Source organism: Caenorhabditis remanei, chromosome V (genome assembly GCF_010183535.1).
Source record: "Caenorhabditis remanei strain PX506 chromosome V, whole genome shotgun sequence".
NCBI lineage: Eukaryota > Metazoa > Nematoda > Chromadorea > Rhabditida > Rhabditidae > Caenorhabditis > Caenorhabditis remanei.
In genome coordinates, this window is record NC_071332.1 from 7,071,295 (window position 1) to 7,091,465 (window position 20,171).

Sequence of the window (20,171 nt, forward strand, 5' to 3'; positions counted from 1 at the left end):
AGAGCTATAATAATGATGATGATGATGTGTTTTTGAGATAAAAAATGGAATAGTTATTTTACATGAAATGACTACAGATTTGATTGATATCACTATTCGGACAGGGTTACAGAGTATCACATTCTATATTATGGGTTGAATTAGCCTTCTAATCATCTGATACTAGCTGAGACGCATCGTCGTCGTTGGATTACTGAATGGAATTGTTAGCAAGTAGAAGATGAATGGCACCGGCACCACACAGAGGAGTGTCCATCGATATGCTATTTCTCTGGAATGATACTTGAATCGGTTACATGACTGCCATTGTGTGATAACAGAACATGGAATTGGGAATTGAAATTTGGACCAGATAGTAAAAATAATGATAAGTAATAACACAATATCATTTGATGACCAGAACTCTTATGCCTCAAATTCTTCTGTAATTGGCATGAGAGGATCGAGAGAAAGAAACATTTCAAACTAAAACTTACAGTGGAGTTATTAGTGCAATGACTCCAAATGACAGCATCAACATTGTGATCGATAAGAACACCCAATGTGTTGGTGACGTAACGAGGCGCACTGGAAATTCGGAAATTACTTTTCTCGACAGTTTTATCAAATTAATCATACCAATCATTTCTTTCAATGGTCGTTTCCCTTCCAATGCGAGGTGTAAGCACATTGCCCAAAGCGAACCGATGAGAAGAATGTAGGGGAATGAGTAGAATATTACGCCGGACTGAAATACAAATGATATGGATAAAGTAAGAATATTAGAAATGAATACTCACGAAAATTGAATGAATCACAGCTAAAAGTGGCACCGAAACAATAGCAGAGTAGAATGGCTTCCCGTTGTACGCTTTGTAAAGGAGCACACAGTACAACGTGGATCGTAGAATAAGAATCGCAGCTATCAAGATTATGTGGTGAATAAATGTGATCGAATATCTGAAATGTATTATTTGAAACTTGAAAAAAAGAAAAAAAAACACTTACAATGGAAAAACAACTTCATAAGTACATCGCATTGTCTTCGTGTATCCTATTCTTGGATTGTAACACGCCGGATACCATTCTTTTATTCCAGTCTTCTCACATCCATTGAGGAAGAATGAGAATTGAGGTGGGTAGATGAGCACTGCGATGACACATGCGATGACGTTCTCCAACACGACACACAGGTATTCGGATACCTCGTAGTAGCGGGTTCGACAGCTGAAACAATGAATTATTAAAAATGATTCATTTCTTTTCTGACTCACTATTTTCTGGCGGTTCGAATGAATTGCATATGAAGAAGCAATGGGAGGAGGGCAACAAATAACAGGTACATCCAGTCGTACGGTTGTAATGGATTGTCGCATGACTCGCAGATGGAAGCAGCATTGCTCCGATACCCAAACGAGCATGGTCCACACCTTGAGAACGTTGAATCAGAAGTCGACGTCGCCGTCGCCACGTCTTCTGAATGGTTTCCGAGGAGGAGGGTTCGGCCACAAAAACCGAGACATGCTGGCTGTGTGGTGGACGCGTGGCCAGACAACATTGACATGGCAATGCTGACATTACCACATATCAAACTGAAAATTATTATATTTAGTGGAAGTATGCATTTGATGAGATTCTCAGTCGAGAAAATATTGTAATCCTGATAGCAATAACAAAAAAAGTAATGTGATCGAATAGATAAACAGAGTGGTTGTTAGACCGAGAAAAACAAGCTGAAACAGACTAATATAATAAAAAATGAAACCGTTTATGAGTAATAAGGCAACATGGGGAAGATGAAGATCACCAGCGAGAAGATATACCAGTAAGAACAGATTCTATACAACAATGAATACAAAATACACAAATTAGAGAACACAATTTCAGTTATTATTTCCGTTTCCGAACTTCTGAAGCATCTGGAATTTCCTTTTTGACATCTCTCTTTATCTCCTCCGTCGCTCTTTTTGCCGGAATCAACTCATTTTTCTCATTTTTCTCAGTCTTCTTTTCTCCTTTCGACTTCGTGATTTGCAGTCTGTCTCGTTCTATCAAGCTTTTCGCTCTAGCAGAATATTCTTGATATCCTAATTTCGCAACGATCATAAAGACTCCAAATGCGAAGAAAGATAAAGAAATTGCAGCATATGATGTGGTGGGCCAGTAGTAAAGAAGATGTCGAATCAATCCAAAGCGAGCAGTCACAATTAGTTCGGCTTCTTCGATCTGGAAGAATTATATATTTATTTTGTAATTTTGTAAAAATCGTAGAAAACTGTTTCAGTTTAATTCTATACAATTTCTAATATAGAATTCTATCAAACCTTGAAAATGATATATTTCAAAACAATTTGCAGACAACTCTACATATTTCGAAAAGAAAAACAGCAATCGTAACAAAATAGTATGTTTTCTATCTTCAGAAAATACTTACATTTGCAAATTTATCCTGAACAGTGAAGACTAACTTCGTCGATGGTGAATCAATTTTTTCCAGATAATCGGCACTCATCGGAATCGCCAATGTACTATAATCATAGAAAAATCCGAGGAAATAGAGTGGGAAGAGGAATACTCGTGATGCCTGAAATGTTTTTATTTATTTCAATCCACAAAAAATAATATCAAACCTTCGTGATTAGCCCTGGCTCTTTCACATACGCTGTTTTAGTGTACTGCTTCAAAATGCGCTCATTCTCTCCAGTGATTGTGATAACATTTTGAAAGAGTCCAAGTTGCTTCGAGTTAGAAATATCAGCAAACTTCAGACGAACATTCAGGTAGTAGGCGACATTCGGAGAGAAGAGCGAGTTCTGAAAGAAAAAAAAACTTATGTATAAAGAGAGGGAAAGAGACGAAAAGAAAAGTGAAGAAGTAGACACGACCTTTTCGTACTCCAGAGTGGCGGCAGGAAATGAACAGACGCTGTGCAAGTCATGATCACATGTATGGAAGACGACGTTGAGAGGGTATTGATGATGAACCGACGTGGGAAGAAGAGCATATCTGAAAATTGGAATGGTTTTAATAAATATTAGTCTCAATTTGAAAATATGGAAAAATCGAAAGGGAAGAGAAGCATTTTCAAGGGAAATTTGAGACACGTTTGGCGCAAAAGGAGAGGTTTTATATGAATGTCATTGAAAAGGGGCAATTAATTATAATGAATGTTTTCTATGTTACATTCAAAGACAGGGGAAAGATTTTGGAATATAATAATAGAGTGAACTAAAAACTTTTTATTTTTCAGGAGATAAATCACTTTCTTTTTCGTTTCAGCTGCTGCCAAGCTGTCTGCTACACAATTTGAGTTTTCTGTTTGAGAGAAAAACGTTGTTCTTATAAAATTGAAGGGAATTGAAAATATTTCAATGAAAATTTCTTATGTTTAAACAAAAACATGTTTCAAAAAATATTTTTCGGCAGAAAGCTAAAACAGAGAAGACCACTTCAATCACCATGTGAACAAAAGTCACGCTGAGCAACAAAAACGTAAAGAAAAGCGAAAAACGAACCGGATTAGCAACGGCGTGACAGCAGCGATGAAGAGGACGACACAGAGCTCAAAAAGAATCGACAAAAGGCACTCTTTTCCGAACGGCCTCATCGCATAACGACGATTTGTTTTCGTCGTTTCTGTTCCAGTCTGTTAACATAAGTGATAGTGTAACAAGATAAATCATCGTTTTGGGAGCAATCGAAGTGCTCTCACTTGACGCTTGAATATAATTAGAAAGCTTGAGAGGGAGAGAAAAAGTGATTAAAGACGGAGAAGAAGTCGACGAGAACGACGATGGAAAGATGAAGAAGCATAAGAGAGATAGAGAAAATTGTTAGAGCAGAGATTATGAGATGAATAGAGACGCGGAGATGTGCACACAAACACTATGTAGCACCGGAAGGCGATGAAATAACACTGAGGGTACATTGGAGCGCAATTGCATTGAAAAATGAGAAACGTAGACAGTTAAACAGTTTTCGAGAATCTTGCTTTTCGATCGAATTCTTCTGGGAAAAATTGTTTTTTGTGAGTTTCGCAGCAAAATGTGAAATTTTGAGGAATTTGAAGAGATATTTTGATAAATAAGGTTATCGTTGTAATAGAAATATTACAGTGTTTCTTATTTTTGCTTTTTCAGTACAAAAACTAGAAAAGAAAAATAAATGTTGAAAAGAAAAGAAGAAAAAGCAAAGAAGAAGAAGAAGAAGAATAGGTGGCGTGCGCCTTTAAAATTGCTTACTGTAGTTGAAAACTCTCGCCACGAAAATAGTATTTTCAAGGAGAATTCAGTAGATTTTTTTCAACAACTATTTTTCAAAAGAAGAACAGAAAACTCATAATATAGATAAAATGAAAGCATTTTCTTCAAAAACAGCTACTTGCAGAAACCGATTTCACATGTTGACGACTTTCTAACCAAAACCAAACAAAACAATTGTTTTGAAACTTCGATTAATCTTTGAGATTCCATTTTGGAGGCCATCCTATTCACAGTTTCGTTCGCAGAGGGGATTAAATGTGAAACTCATTCAAGTTTATTATTTATTCTAGACCAAATCAAAAAACAAATTGAAACGATCAAACGAAGTTCAAAGCCCGTTTTGGAAGAGGAATTCCACAGATTTGTCAATTAAGTGAACGAGAAATTGATTATATACACAGACAATTTATAATTAAAGCTTCCAATAGATTGTACTCCAGATCCTACATATGATGGTTGGCTGACACTGATTTTAATTATGGATTACGATGTCAAGAAGTGAGCACCATGACACATTTCGCAGAATCTGTAGTGGATGAATTAGTAACAAGAGTTTACGATTCTGTCTTACCTCTCCATATATCCAGCTAAACAACCACTCTTCAATGTATCCGTCACATATGGATACATCTTGTCAAAGTTGTAGTCGTCTTTCACATCATGTTTGAAGAGACCCAGTACGTTCACAAAGAACTGAAATTTGGAACATACAACTGGAAATAAAAAAAGGAATTTACTCACATTCTTTCTACTGTTAGTCTTCTTCGTGTACGCTCTGACACCAAAAATCAAGAACTCAGTGTAAGGGTCTGTTCCATTCAACACCTTCTCGTTTAAATTGTACACAGAGGTATAATTTCTCTCTTCAATCCACGTGGTCTCTTGTATACAGGTGTAGTTTGTTGTTATCTCTGTCTCCATTTTTTCATATAATCTTGAGGCGATCGCATATGTTCTGAGATTCAGATGAGTGAGATGACATACTTCAAGAATTGTAAACTCACTGATTATATTCCTTCTCGATTTCAATCTTGTTCTCCATACAAAGACAGTACTCATCAGCAATTGGAACATGATAACAAGTCCTGTTGTGTGGAATCAGAGTTTGCCATGGGGAAATTCCGCGGACTGAAATTCTCAAAAATACAGAGTGCATATTTCAGAATAACCTACCATGATCTCTCTTCCATTCCATGAAGTCATCACGTACTGGAACGATTGCCTGATCTTTGGAGAGTCTCGAGAAGCTGGTTAGTAGATCAAAAACTTCCAAATGAGTGATCAATCTATTCTGATTGCTTTCCAAATGGAACATGTGGTCATTATACATTTTCTTCAGTTTATCCGGGATATGTGCCAATAGAATAGGGTTTCTTTCTTCCACTTTTCCAGTGTAACTGTTTCCAAATGTTCTAAAAGCATAACAAATGACGTCAACGTCTTCTAATTCTTCACTAACCCGACAGGAATTCCCTCAGCTGAAACCACAACAACAAGCGTCTTTTTGAAGACTTCATTCAACTGGAATTGCTCGATAACCGCACTGAAACAAGCTAAATTTGTTTATCGTCGTAACATCGTGATCCGTATTCAAGATTCCTTTGTCCCCCTCTTAGAACTACAGTATCCCCTCTCTGAAATCTCCTAGATCTTCCCTAACGATCATTCACCAAACCTCAGTGTGTCGTCCAGCGACTTCGACCAGATTGTGTTGTTTACGAAAATGTGAGATAGATAGCAGTGATCTGTGTTTTGAATCGAGAACTGGGCCCATTGTTCGATGAGTCTCTCAGCAACACTCTGGAAATTTTAAGACCGGTTGTAATACATCCAGGAACTTCAACGAAGTCTTACGTCGTCATCAGAGCAAGAATCAGATTTCAAACTTTGTCCGAAATTAGAAAGATCATAGTCAGACGGGATTCCTGATAGATTCGTGTTACTGAATATTTTACAGTATCTTTCATCTAAAAATGAAATTTATAGATAGATTGTTTTTCCAGTGAAACAAACTTTTCATGTACTGTCCAACGGTCAGCTTCACCTCGTCATGCCAGAATGTTCTATTCACCAAGTCCGTAATATTATCAGAGATTTTGTTGAACATTGGGAAGGAATAGAATCCAAATCTATTCGTAGATTTCACAATTTTTGGGAATTCTCTTCTGAGTTGAGAATGAGACATTGATCTCAAATAGAGGACTGCAAGCGATGGACTTGTCTGAAAACCTTTCAATTAGATTTCAGGAATAAAATCTAGTGCTCACTGGAGTAGACTCCATCGCCTGGATATTCTTCTCTGCTTGATCTTTCTTATAGTTATAGAAAGATTTCCTGTAAACTCTCTTCCCATTCTGCTCACATTCCACTGCGAAATTTGTGTACGGTATTTCCAACGGCGAATCTGCTTCTAGTTTTATCGCTGGCGAGACAAAGACATCATCGTTAGCGGAGAAGCCGCTTAGATCCGACGCGACGCAACTATAAACATAATTTCAATTGGATGCTTGTTGCTATTATTTGAAGACTTCTTGACCCACCTCATAGCCATTTCGGATTTGAATGTGATTTGAATCTTTGCATCGATCCATTCCACTTCTACTTCTGGAGATGGGCGGCATGCAAGACGGCGCCTGAAAACCATTACAATAGGAACCTATAAATCAAAAGAAGAGTTTTTTGTCTTCTCAACCACTCTAGTGTTTTCGAAAAGCTTGTTATATCTCCTTTTTATCTCTTTTGATTTCTGTGATGAAATGTGATCGTATGCCCTTTCATTGATGGCGGCAGAAACGACAGCGGAGGCGGCGGGATGAAGAATGAGGAAGAGAAAAGATTCGATTTTTGAGGGAAGAAAGAAGGCGGATAAGAGAATAAAAAACTGGAAAATATTTGTGACTGATCTGAACAGGCCAAAAGTTAATGGAACATACGAATATACTCTAGGTAAAAAAAGTGAATGATCAGAAACGTTGTCAATAGGATAAGGAGTCAGAACCTTTTTGAGACAGGGCGTTTGGATTTTGGATTCAAGAAATCAAGAGTCTACAGTAATCCCATAGTCAGAGAAATTCCTCTTTCTATCCGAAATTCTAATTTCGAAAGTTGAAATTCAAAACCGCTCGAGAACTAAAATTGAAAAAATTAAAATTTGAATCCACCCAATTTCTTAAAACCAGAAAATTTGATTCTCCGTTCGAAACTGTTTGCACCTACAGTACCGGACAAAAAGGTATGAACTTTGGATGCTTTCAGTGGAAAACGACCAACTTTGAGAGTGTGCCATAGTAATTCTGATTGTCACACCAAGAAAACTGTTTATGGATCATATAGATTGAACGTAGAGCTCCATTTTTGTAGTTGACAACTTTTTTGTACGGACACTCTCTGGAGAGTTATAATCATTTTAAGACGACAGCTCAAAAATCGCACTATTTTGCACTAAAATTGGTCGATTTGAGGGAGAAATTACTTTGTCGATATTTAACTTGCTAGGGAGTGTCCGTACAAAAAAGTTGTCAACTACAAAAATAAAGTTCTACCCTTGATCTGTATGATCCATTAAAAGTTTTCTTGGTGTGACAATCAGAATTACTATGGCACACTCTCAAAGTTGGTCATTTTCCACTGAAAACAGCCAAAGTTCATACCTTTTTGTCCGGTACTGTAGATCAAAAACTTCTTAACCCCTTTCTACCCAAAACACACTTTTTGCCAGACAAAGAGACAAACGAATGATGGAGAAATGATAAGAGTGTATGTATTAGCCTCACAGAAAGCTGGATTTCTCTCTTCTTCATGATTCAATCTCCGTACGAAACAACACACACATGCTGTATAAAGGGGAGATCAGATATGTTAGCGATATCTTGTTGTCCGTGAAAGAACAAGGTGAATATTTTAATATTCGAGGAAAAAGAAAAGAAACGGGAGAAGAAAAAACTGGAAATGATGAGATCATTCTCTCACACCATCACACAATTCTCAACGTCCTGAATGTGAGAATCCATATAATTGACCTACTTTTCATTGAAATGAATGTTATTAGGAAGAGAGGAACCAAGGAGTACTGTAAGATAACTGGGAAATATGGATTGATAGATGGGAAAATTGGTTGTACGGTACGCCTGGCTGATAGAAAATCTAGGGAAAGGGTGCCACAGAGTCTCATAATTCTCGGTTATGATTTCGGGAAGTTAAATGATGAGATCCGAGATTCACCTCGCTTTGAAGGATACTTAACTTGGAAGAGGTTATAAAAATACGGTGATCACTATAAAAATGAAGATTTAAAGTCGTCTAATGCAAAATTCAAAAAGCTGAAAAGTTAGTGACCATCGTTTCTTAGTAGCCGGATCTTACAGCTTATGTACTATTCTACATTCATAAATGCTCGATAGCTTAACAGAACTGTAATTCATATCAGAATCAATTGAATTCTTATCAAATCTCACAAAAGATAATTCTAGAATCTAGTCCTAGAAAACTTATAATTTATCCCCATGGCTTCGGAGCTCCTTCTATTTATAAACTTTCCAATTAACTCTTCGCACTGTCATGCCATCTAATTTCCCTTCTGAATAATTCCGATTGTTTCTATGATGTCTACGTGCGAAGCGTAAGCTTTGAAAGATATAAAATCTGACGGTTTTTTATTGCGTTTTCATGAAATGGAGACAAAATCATGTCGCATTTGGAGGAAGGAATTTTCGATTTTCAGACATAACCAAAACGAAAGAAATTTCTTCTGACAGTTCCCCCAATCAATATCTGTCAGTTTTCCAAAGATCAACTACTATCGGACATTCCTATGAGATCCAGAACGTGTACACAATGAAAAACAGAAAATCCCAGCGTGTTTCATATCCATTTTCTACTTTTTTGCGTGTTGACGACTTCAGTCTCGCTTCTTCAGTTTCTCCTTCTTCTTCTCCATCCCCCTTCACAACCAGCACTTCTCCGTTCTCACAACGATTCGATAATCGAAACGCAACAAAAACAAAAGTTGCATCGTTATCCTGTTCCTCTTCATATCTTTTGTCATTATCTAAGAATGGCTTCCCGTCATCACCAACAAGTTCAATATGGTAATTGCCATTGATAGACGTGAGAGGGGATTCATGAATGGACAGAAGAAAATTCAATGTGGCGGATGAATACTGGGGGAGACGGCTTCATTGGCTAGACGTTACAGTCAGTCGGGTTTTTATCGCTTGGAATTTTAAAAAGGAAACGCTGTGGGTGACGGACTAAAGAAGGAAAAAAAATGATGTGTGTGTTCTGATCTTCTGGTTTTTTAATCCATTTAGGAAGAAGTAAAAAGTTAGAAAAAAACTAGTTGTTGGCTTTTAAAAGAGGGAAGAGAAACTCACTTTCTCTTCTTAATATACTTAAGAATATCCGGCTCATACGGATCTAGAATTGGCCAAACGCATTCATTGTAGAGGATCGGATGGACATCTGGAAAAGGAAAGAGCGTTGGAAGGGCTAAATCTTTAGGTGGAGGTACTGTCACGCTCAGGCAGATACATACAAACCCGAGGACTACGAATGGTTAACTCCAGGACTAGAAATTACAAAAACGGCTGAAAACCTATTCTGAAAGTGTCATGGTGCTTAGTGCTTGATCCCAACTCACTATAATTTGGTTGAATAATTTCTCCTCGATCCACTCCATCTAATGTTTGAACGTATGACCATTCTTTATTATGCTGCCAATAATATACAGATGCTCCAAGAACTGAAGCAAGTAGGAGTAACGCTTGAATCATTTTACTGAAAGTTTCAAAATTTAAACTGAAAAATTCCAACTTCTGCAACAGAAAACGGACACGAAATGAACAACTGAATGAAGAAACAAGCCGAATTTTGTGTTATAAACGAGTGCGTTTTAACTGAATGTGAGATTAGAATCGGATCTATCCTGAACTCGACAAAAAAACTGCCAAAAAGTGAGGGAAAAAACGGTGTGGATCGGAAAGATGAAACTAAAAAGAGGTTGTAGAAAGAGACGGAGAAGAAGACACTGTGGGCGGGTTTATCAAAAGGCCAGGAAAAATTGAGAAGAAACCGAAAAGAGACGGAATGAAAGTGCATAGAGAGAGAAATGGATAGAAGGAAAAGAATCGGAGACGGGGATGATTGGGAAGATGAAGCAACGCAGAAGACACGACAACTAGCAGGATCGCGTTTTATGCTAAGGAGATGAAGCGGCGGGACGACGAGAAGGAGAAGAGGAGACGTGTTATTGTATGTTAGGAAAGATACGTTCGTCAGGCTTTCTTTCCTTTTCCGATAGTGTATTCCAATTCATGTTTCGTATTCCAATTTAGATTTTGAAAGATTTTGAAAGATTGTGAGTTGAAACTGCGCACGCTTGCGTGACGACGACAAAAACTGAACACGATGTGAAACTTTCGAACTTTCCCAATTATTTCCCGTTTTGGACTGGATCCGTTCAACCTAAATTCCTTCAAAACGAACTTCCTTTTTAACAAATAATTTTTCGAATCCCTGAACTTCTTTTTGAATTTATTTGTTATACTTTGAGTGGTGTTGGATCATAGTTGCAAGAGTTGTTGAAATGAATTCAATCAAGAAAATCCAATCATGTTTTGTACCTGAATAATTTTTGGTGAACAAGTTTCTGTCTGCTCGGATATTTTTAGGAATCAGTGTGTAGGGTGGTGTCGTGCGATGTGTGAAGTTATGATGAAGTATCGGAATTTTGTACTTGGAACAGAGTTATTATACAACTACGGCACGGCCTCCAGCGGAGGCCCTTTCAATGCACTGCGCACAGTACTTTGAGAGGGCCTCTGTGGGAGGCCGTGCTACGGTAGGCACAGTGAATTCTGCAAAAATGTGAATAAAACTCTAAACATAAATACAGTACTACAGTACCCCCAACAGATGAAATACATGGTTAAAGAAAAATAATTACATTCCAAGCCAAGTGAAACATTTGTGGAGCTGGGAAAACTTGAGAACTTTTTACCAATGAAATAAAAATCAAGAAAACTAAAACTGAAATTCAAAAGGGTTGCAAATTGACCTCGGTGCCCGGAAATCTCAACAATATATTATTCTTTCCGGTAGGAATGCTTCATGACGGTAAACATAAATATTTCCGAATATAGGCCTCTGTTTATTTTTTCTTTCTCTCTTTATAAACACTTTTGTATGCTACAATCCCTTCTTTTCCTGATTTCCGACCGAAAACCACAACACTTTTTTCAGGGAACATATTATCCAATAAAGTTTACACAGACATCGAGATTTCGAAGTTTTCTCTATTTCGGAAACTTGGTTCTATTTTGAATTAATTCAGATAAATAATTGCAGAGCTATTCAAGATACAGTACTCCCAAAATATATCTATAATTTATTCATCAAGATAACACAGTGATGCGTCGAGAGAGCAAATAAGATTGGATCCACACATATTGATTTACTCGTTTAGTCTGTCTCGTCATCTACAAGAAACCGTACACACAGAAAAAAGGATTTCTCAGATGGACCTCATCCTTCTTTTAAATAACGTCATGAAGTCTCAATTAATAAAACCAATTTCTGAAACAGAAATGAGAATTTTAAGCTTGCCGACTGTTGTTCAAAGAGAAATCTTTGGACATTTTAAGCTTGAAGAGCTGTTATTTTTATCTTTCTGTTCCAAAAGATTCAAGTATCTAATCCAATCAATTCAAGGACATCGGCTTAAACAGATTGAAACAATCACGTATACTTTCTCCCGTGGAAAGTTCTCTATTGGAGCAGGAACGCTGTTCCATTTAACATTGTATGAAGGTTATTCGTGTATAACGCCGATGGAATTATTTGGAATGAGCCGTGAGACACCATGCTGGTAAGTATTTCATCGATTCGATTGTTTTGACTGTTGTTCACAAGCTATGCTTGTTCTCACAGTCTTAGTTTTCGTGATACATACATGCTATGGATTTACAATGTTTTGATATTACAGTTGGAATCGTTCGCCCTCCTGCTCACTATATAACTATGATGGGAAGAGAAGAGATTCCATTATCCAAGGAGTTCACTCATACATTCAACAATTCTTCGGACCGTCTACATACTATGAAATCGAGAGCTTTAACGAATTGCCAACGAGCCTTGAAAATATCAGACGCAGTTACATATTTTTGCCTGACAACTCAAAACCTAAAGAGTTGGAAGCATGCTTCAAAAAATCTCCAATCCAGCAATATGTTTGGCTTGAAGGTCGTTTGAACGGCAATCTGAGTTCGAATTCTGTGATTTATAAAACCGAATACTTGGAGGTTGACCATTTCAGAATTGGCGATTTTTTGATCCACTTCAAGGGAGACTATCTTCGTTGTAATCACACATCTCTCGATAATACTGAAATTGTCGAATTCCTGAATGCGTGGAAATCCAACGAAAGATGTAAAAATTTGAAAGTTCTCACTATCTATTCTATGTTTGACTTAGACAAGAACGAAATATTGGGGAAAGTTGGTCACAAATCATTGAACCCATGGGAGTTCGTCGAGTGGGACATACGGTTCGTTTTTTTCTTAATTGAACTGACGTAAAACTTATCTGAATTTCAGCGATGATAATGGAGGAGACAATATTACTACTACAACTACTCGTGATTATTTAATAAGGGAAAGTGATGGAAAACGAGCATATGTAAATATTACACCAAAAGTGGTGTATCTTGCTGTTTTTGGTTCAACTGGGAACTACATTAAGTTCTAACTATATTAATCTGAAAATATGAAAAAAACTACTTCAAAAATTTCAATAATCCTTCACTCACTGCTTTGTCTCATTTTTCAATGATTTTTCCGCTTTCAATTTCCTTACTACTGTTGTATACATTTTTTGAAGTTTTTGAAGTTTTTTTTTTCAATAATGAAGACACATAACTTTTTGCTTCAAACTCAGAACCGGCTCTTGCAGAAAAATCTAGATTTTGCTGTAAATGTGGCTGAAACTAGTTCGATCGACAAAACTTAATTTGATTTTGGACCTGAATAAATTTTGTTGCACCAGTTTATGTCTGATAGTTAACTCGGATATTTTTAGTCGTTGTGTAGGATGTTGTCACTGGAGATTGATTTTCTGACTGGGCCAAGTTTTAAAAGGAACTGCTATTTTCTTTCTCCCAGATCAAAAAACATTCGATAGTTTTTTTTCTGGGAATAAAAACAAATTCTGGGAAAACTCAAAACTGCTAATTATTTATTTCAACTTCCGTTTCGAACACTATCATTTGGTCTTGATAAACTACTGGACACCAAAGACACATCGCCAACTGATATGTTTCTTGGAAAGAAAATGGATTGAAGTTTTGATTTCGCCAGATGAAAAAGTGGTCGATTGAACAGAATCATTGCCAATGTACTCATTGCCCCGTGGAGAGATGCCAATACGATAGCCACGTATCCAACTTCTGGGAATTCAGGAAATGGTTTTGATTTGACTTCATGAGGAAGCACTTACCGTTACCCTCGAAATGGAAAATAATTGAAACAATATAAATAAATAACGGGAATCCCATCATGACTCCATGAACACCAATTTGACAGAATAAACTGACAAGAAACGATCGATGCATTGCGATAGTTCTCATAGATGACTGAGATTCTTTGACCATTTCATCCAGGGCTAAGAAGGAAACAACTCCCATTGTTGCACATAAAAATGAGCCGAGAATTGTAGAAGCAAGAACAGAAACGTTGAAAAGATGGATTGGCTTGATGCCATCATTTGTGGTTTTCGGAAGTGTTATTGCAGAAGTACAAAGGAGTTCCGGGTACTCGTTTATTATCTGAAAGCAAAAAAGAGAACTGAAACTTCAAAAGGTTAAGAAATACCTCTAGTTTCTGTTTGTATTTAGTTTGTTCAAACATTCCAGTGACACAAAGTCCCAAAAAACAGAAGGTGCACCCGGAGAATACAACGAGGGTATGTCGGCCACCTTCAACAATTGAAGCAGATTTCCTGACCCATTTTGAACAGAGATTGTTGGTTGAAATCAACTTGAACCGGTAATAGAGTAGTTCTAGAATTGACCATCCAGTAGAAGCGATGAAGAAATAGAATATGAAAAACATAAAGAATCCATTTATATATGTGAAAAAGAATGCTCCGGTCATTCGTAAAGTGGGATACGGTAGGTAGAGAACAGGTTTCATGACGACAGATAGATGAAGTTCAAATAGGAAATTGCTGGAATGAAATTCATTGGATAAGGAGATAGGGATACTGTAACTCAACTTACCTGACAACATGAGTGGCCAGATACTTTTTGTAGATCTTGAAATTCGGAGACTTCTCTTCATATAAGGTATAAAAAGCCATAACATAAATAGGAAATGCAACTAGATGAGCACCAGTTAACCCATAATTGTATCCTATTGGAGCAGGTTTCTTGCACATCTCTCTATTATCATAAATGAGATTCATCCACTCATCGAATGACCGGGAAAGAATTGAAACTTCGGGGAAGAAACTCATTTTTCAAGAAGATAGAAATCATCTAGATATAGAGATCTCCTTGAAAAAGTACATAAAAGTATTGTGTATACTCACACTAGAATTGAATTATAAATTGTGGGTTTCAAGGAAATTGAATCTCATTCTTTTCACGTTTCATATTCTGCATAATTGAGATCTTTGTTCGCAAAAGATCTGAATAAGTCTGAAACCTCGAAGATTAAAAGAGCAAAAAGTGGAACTGCACGATGGAAATGGGAGGACATTCAGAATTTCAGAGAGTTTCCAATTTTAATATAGAACAAATAAACGTGAACTTACAGAACCGATAAATAAAAATTCTTATTTTTTCGTGAAATCAAAATTCAAATTACATCAGTTTCAATAAAAGATTGTTCCCGATGTTTCTATTGCTTCAGTTGCTCATATTTTCACTTTTTCTCAACGGTCCATTGGCGCAAACATGTCAGAAAGATATGGTGTGGTACTTCCATTTAGAAATATAAATCTCAATTTTCAGGATTGTATCACTACAATTTCCCTAACTGAAAAAACCTGTTCTTTCCTGAGTGTCTCCTCCAAATCAGTCGACTTCAACAAAACGTCATTCCATCAACTTGCGGAAAATATGAAAATAGATCAAATTGATACTCCACAATGTTACATGTCTGCAGGAGGAAAAGGAACAAAACTGTTAATCGAATGTTTCTGCAGTCGAGCATTTTTTGCTGGATGTCTGAGTTCTGGAGCAATGGCAGAAGCACTGTATCAATGGCGTCGTGATCACGAGAGTACTGTTGATGAGCACACGAAAGATGTGAATTTGGAATTCGAGAATAAAGTGGATTGTATTCTGAAAGGATTCCAAAAATATCAATTACGTATTGGCAGTGAGTATATATATTCTTTGTCCCTCTCTTTATTTCTGTTATTTCAGATTTCGCTCCTGCACAAAAACTCTGGGATATAACATGTAAAGATAACGCAATCATGGAAGTGAAAACAACCCAATCCTTGCCATTGAAACCGCTTGCAAAAAACACTCGATTAGCCATTGATTTGAGGTGTGGAAAACAGGGGAAAGCACTGCCGACGGTTTATTGTTCGGAGGATTACTGTCATAATGAAGAGGTGCATGTCACCGAAAATACGCTGATCCCATTGAGAACTTATGTGAGTTTTGGAGAATTTCCTTATCAGATAACATTTAATATTTCAGTCATTGATCATGAGATCCATCCGCAACGGGAAAAGTATCCAATCGGGATGCAAGCAATCGACTTCTTTGCAAGAAACTCAATGTGTCTTGACTGCATTCCATTCGATTGTTGAGAACTTTTTATATCAGAATGGCACACAAAGGACAGCTCCTCCATCGGTTATACAAATTGGAATGAGTAGAGCAAAGCTGAAAACAAATCAATCTGAACCTGAAACTTCTCTCAAAAGCATTATCTCTTGGCTCTTTGGTTTGGCGTATTTCATTTCTTTCTTCTTTATGTGCATCATTCCACTATGCTCTTGTGGTTGGTTTCTCTTTTTATTTCCGATATAATTGATCACATTAATTTAGGAAACGAACATCGGAACGAACTAGGTCACTTTTTGAATCCAAATCTGAAAGATATTGAGGAAATACTATTAGCCGATGCGCATAAAAATGAAAAACCGATATTTCCTGTGAAGAATTTGGATGAACCGAAACAGGAAATTATCGACGTGGCAGTAACGACGAATTCTCAAATGGGTAATATCACTGATTTGGGATCAGAAGGACCCACTGGACCTGGTGGAGGATCGATAAGTTAGTGACACCATCTATTTATACTCTAAATTCGTTTTCTTTCAGAATCTCTGAAAAAAGATTTGAAAAGTGGAGAAGACGGGAAAGATCTGTCTGCCGATGCTGCAGTGTAGAAGTTTTGTCATAATTTTAAACTACTTCTTTTCTTTTTTTAAATAAAAATAAATAGTTTTGAAGTGAAGAGCTGCTCTTGAAATGAAAAAAAATCTTGATAAAAACTGTGCAAGCATTTCGTGGCTGTGTTCGCGGACCGGGCACCAGAGTTGACGACAAAAAACTACTGGAATTTTTAATGTGGCTGAAATCAATAGCCGAAGTTCTCTGTTCTTGTTGTTTTCCTAGGATGTTTCATTTGCTATATTTTTCTATTCTTCTCATTATTTACTTTTTATCAACTGTCAGCATTTTTAAAAACATGGTTCTTACAGAAGTAAATGCCAGTCGATGCGAAAAAACTGGTTAAAAAAGCCAGTCAACACCTGAAACCAGTGGAAAAGCTGGATTGTGAAACCCCAAGAAACACGACAACAGATGGGTAAATTATCTACCAATATGGTTCAAATTACGAATGGTTTTCTTATTTTCAGAGAAACAATAAAGTTCGACTACATGTGGGCGACCCATCTCAGCGATGAGGACTTTGAATGGGCGTTTGCTCTTTTCAAAGCAAACATGTACGAAATGTACCATATGTCACAATGGGGATATGATGAGAATTCAAAGCGAAACGAGCTCCGCGCAACAACATCTCGATTCATCATCGCTCTCAATTCAAAAGGAGAGAAAATTGGATACACAACGTACCGATTTGTCGTAGATCACAATATTCCAGTGGCTTACTGTTGGGAGCTTCAAATTCTTCCCGATTATCAAAACAAAGGAATCGGCGGAATGATGCTCGACACACTGGAACGTCTCTCCGCGAAGTAAGTGGTTTTTATAAAATTAAAACTTAATTTGAAATGTTTCAGAACGAACATGACAAAGGTGATGGCGACTGTCTTCCTTTACAACGCTGCATCGCTCGGATTCTTCCACAAGCACGGATATGTCAGTGACGTTACGTGCCCCTCTGACGATTCTGGTCTGGATTACGCGATTCTGTCGAAAGAGACACCTTCTTCTTGATCTCTATCAATTACTTATTTTACATATTTCAAATTGCTTATACAACGGTTTTCTCAAAGTTCGTGTATTTTTGTTATATTTGTTCTATTCTTCAAATTAAAAACATTTATTTTTGTGTTCTACTTTTCAATTTATTTGTGTTTCTATTTCACAACTATACCTATTTTTAGATAATACGCTTGTATATGTATATCAGCTTGTCGATGAAAAAGGGAATGAGAGATTATAAGAACGGAGAGAGTAGTAAAGAAGGAACTTTTGATGTTATTTTACTTCAATTTGCTCTATTCCTTAATCCTCCGGTCTCGAAATTTTATTCCTTTCTTCCAATATTCTTGCCGGATTTATCCTATATATTTTTTAAAGCTCGACTATGCCATTACCATGGGCCCAAAAAGAGGAAGAAGAAACAGCTACAACGGAACCTGTTTTTCGAGGAAACGTAGAAGCGCCAGTCATCAAAAATCCAGTGGCTATTGAGCAGCTTGATCAGTTTTCCTACCGCAAAAGTGAGTAATTCAATCATAATTATTAGCAAAAAGACGACATTGAGAATACTATTACAAGAACCTAATTAATACAGATAAGTATCAAAAAATTTTCAGATTGCGGCACTCTCTTCAAGAATCGAGAAACCGTTTCTTCGGCGAAAGTGAATTGCGACCGTCTCGATGAATTCTGCGAACAAAACATTGTAGTCCTCAACAATGACAGCTCTCAAGTCTCAGATGACTACGATATCGATAAAGATCTGAAAACCTCGATTACAGACGAAAGGCTGTCAAAGAACTTGATCCGAGTCAGTATCAAATCTCTGAATGCAGTCCAGAGGAAATCAGTGAGAGTAATTCGTGATGGATTGGGATTGATGGTCGAGGCCCCAACTGGAATCGGCAAAACGTACGCTTTCTTGATTCCTGCAATCGAAAAGGTTATTGAAGAGAAAAGAAATCGCTCCATTGAGCCGAAGAAACCTGCTCCTATTGTATTGATTATTGCTAACACCGGAACTCTCGTGAAACAAGTCTACGATAGATGTGAATTAATCCTCGGATTGAAATGCATGGATGATGTCGAACCGATGCATGATGTCAAGATCGACATGCTGATCGCTGAGCATCACTTTACCAGAGGTTTGAAAAATTGAAAAAAAAAAGATTGTAAAGAACACGATTCTTCCAGACGCGTGCGACATTGCTTTTGCCACAATGGGCAAGTTGAAAGCAACCATAGAAGCCGGAGATGTCATCCTAGATAATTTGAAGATGATCATTCTTGATGAAGCAGATAAAATGATAGACCCCATGGCATTCGGAATGGATATTGATAATATTATGAACAAGTTGAGTGAAGAAGTCAAGGAGAATCTCCAAGCATGCTTCTTCTCAGCTACTTATCCGAGAGATTCCGACGGTTCCATTGCGTTGACAACAATACAAGAGAAAATGCTCGGTGACAAACCATGGAGGCTAGTCTATTGTCCGAGAATGCCGGGTTATATAACTCAAAAAGTTATAAGACTACCGAGACCTACAAAAGACATAGCTTCTCATGACTGGATTGTAAAGATGAATGTCATTCGCAGTCTGATAGATAAGGATCTAGAAGAAACTAACTGCAAGAAAGAGGGACCTTACGAACAAACCATTGCTATTTTCTGTGAAACTGTTGGACGAGCCGCACAAGTCGCCACTGCGCTCCGTTTGCTGGGATACAACTTTTCACCTCTTTGTAGGCTTCTCACGAAGCAACAACAAGCTGTCACAGTCAACGATCTGGAGTTCAAGCGAATTCACGGAGTCGTTTGCACAAATATCATGTCGCGAGGAATCGACGTGTCATCCATTAAACATGTGAGTGTTAAATATCAATGTTATTCATCGCCGGCTGTATCTTTTCAGACAATCATCATGGAGATGTCGAACCAATTTGATACATATAAGCACCGTATTGGACGTGTCGGACGGGACGGAAATGGAGGTACTGCGACCGTATTGATTGATCATAATACACTGCTCAATGGACGCTCGGCTGCTATCATTGATCAGTTGTACACATTCATGGATCAAAGCGAACAAGAAATTCCCGAATGGTTGAAACAATGGTTCAGATCGCGTCACCCACAGGATTTTGATTATGCGTAGTGAACAAATTAATTATGCGTAGTGAACCATGCTTTAAAATGTATCTCTTAATCTATTTTGTATTTTACCTGCCATGAGGCTACAATTTCTTATGTATTTTTGCTATTATCAATAAGAAAGTACGCAGTTGGTGGAGGATGCCATCAAAAACTATTAATATGAGACCCTCGGTAACCGATCCTCTATCAATTAAAGGCAGATAATTGGTAAAAATCTAAATGATCCGACTATTTTTTTCATGCTCTGTTCACTTCTTTTGCCCAGACCACCTTCCTTGAGAAGCCGCTTCCATTTGGAATTGGGAAATCCCAGAACCATCGGAACAGATGAATCTCCTTATTAATTTTGAGCAGTTTGAAGTTTGAAGCT

At 37.3% G+C, this 20,171-nt stretch overlaps 9 protein-coding genes across 9 annotated transcripts; 5 read left to right on the plus strand and 4 right to left on the minus strand.

Annotated features, from left to right (window-relative positions):
- Positions 1-162: 162 nt before the first annotated feature.
- GCK72_017862 (uncharacterized protein) lies at positions 163-1,537 on the minus strand (the record flags this gene model as incomplete). Its single annotated transcript, XM_003112394.2, has 6 exons — positions 163-271; positions 477-567; positions 619-727; positions 780-939; positions 988-1,206; positions 1,254-1,537. The coding sequence occupies 6 exons, from the start codon at positions 1,535-1,537 to the stop codon at positions 163-165; spliced, it is 972 nt and encodes a 323-aa protein (XP_003112442.2).
- Positions 1,365-1,637, plus strand: GCK72_017863 (uncharacterized protein; the record flags this gene model as incomplete). Its single annotated transcript, XM_053732286.1, has 1 exon — positions 1,365-1,637. The coding sequence occupies one exon, from the start codon at positions 1,365-1,367 to the stop codon at positions 1,635-1,637; it is 273 nt and encodes a 90-aa protein (XP_053581199.1).
- A 232-nt stretch (positions 1,638-1,869) lies between these two features.
- GCK72_017864 (uncharacterized protein) lies at positions 1,870-3,586 on the minus strand (the record flags this gene model as incomplete). The annotated part of the gene is made up of 5 exons (XM_003112302.2): positions 1,870-2,205; positions 2,414-2,563; positions 2,610-2,792; positions 2,865-2,985; positions 3,495-3,586. The coding sequence occupies 5 exons, from the start codon at positions 3,584-3,586 to the stop codon at positions 1,870-1,872; spliced, it is 882 nt and encodes a 293-aa protein (XP_003112350.2).
- Positions 3,587-4,724: 1,138 nt separating this feature from the next.
- GCK72_017865 (uncharacterized protein) lies at positions 4,725-10,012 on the minus strand (the record flags this gene model as incomplete). Its single annotated transcript, XM_053732287.1, has 13 exons — positions 4,725-4,767; positions 4,813-4,934; positions 4,983-5,196; positions 5,246-5,369; positions 5,415-5,653; positions 5,701-5,784; positions 5,917-6,041; positions 6,096-6,208; positions 6,255-6,462; positions 6,509-6,722; positions 6,782-6,874; positions 9,614-9,701; positions 9,880-10,012. 13 exons carry the CDS (start codon positions 10,010-10,012, stop codon positions 4,725-4,727), a joined length of 1,800 nt encoding a protein of 599 aa, XP_053581200.1.
- A 1,743-nt stretch (positions 10,013-11,755) lies between these two features.
- On the plus strand, positions 11,756-12,983 carry GCK72_017866 (uncharacterized protein; the record flags this gene model as incomplete). The annotated part of the gene is made up of 3 exons (XM_003112585.2): positions 11,756-12,105; positions 12,223-12,783; positions 12,833-12,983. 3 exons carry the CDS (start codon positions 11,756-11,758, stop codon positions 12,981-12,983), a joined length of 1,062 nt encoding a protein of 353 aa, XP_003112633.2.
- Positions 12,984-13,474: 491 nt separating this feature from the next.
- On the minus strand, positions 13,475-14,747 carry GCK72_017867 (uncharacterized protein; the record flags this gene model as incomplete). Its single annotated transcript, XM_053732288.1, has 4 exons — positions 13,475-13,680; positions 13,731-14,058; positions 14,105-14,459; positions 14,512-14,747. The coding sequence occupies 4 exons, from the start codon at positions 14,745-14,747 to the stop codon at positions 13,475-13,477; spliced, it is 1,125 nt and encodes a 374-aa protein (XP_053581201.1).
- A 607-nt stretch (positions 14,748-15,354) lies between these two features.
- Positions 15,355-16,643, plus strand: GCK72_017868 (uncharacterized protein; the record flags this gene model as incomplete). The annotated part of the gene is made up of 5 exons (XM_053732289.1): positions 15,355-15,616; positions 15,664-15,899; positions 15,946-16,252; positions 16,300-16,530; positions 16,576-16,643. 5 exons carry the CDS (start codon positions 15,355-15,357, stop codon positions 16,641-16,643), a joined length of 1,104 nt encoding a protein of 367 aa, XP_053581202.1.
- Positions 16,644-16,964: 321 nt separating this feature from the next.
- On the plus strand, positions 16,965-17,658 carry GCK72_017869 (uncharacterized protein; the record flags this gene model as incomplete). Its single annotated transcript, XM_003112613.2, has 3 exons — positions 16,965-17,065; positions 17,118-17,456; positions 17,502-17,658. 3 exons carry the CDS (start codon positions 16,965-16,967, stop codon positions 17,656-17,658), a joined length of 597 nt encoding a protein of 198 aa, XP_003112661.2.
- Positions 17,659-18,031: 373 nt separating this feature from the next.
- On the plus strand, positions 18,032-19,802 carry GCK72_017870 (uncharacterized protein; the record flags this gene model as incomplete). The annotated part of the gene is made up of 4 exons (XM_003112391.2): positions 18,032-18,167; positions 18,264-18,791; positions 18,841-19,511; positions 19,560-19,802. The coding sequence occupies 4 exons, from the start codon at positions 18,032-18,034 to the stop codon at positions 19,800-19,802; spliced, it is 1,578 nt and encodes a 525-aa protein (XP_003112439.2).
- Positions 19,803-20,171: the final 369 nt, after the last annotated feature.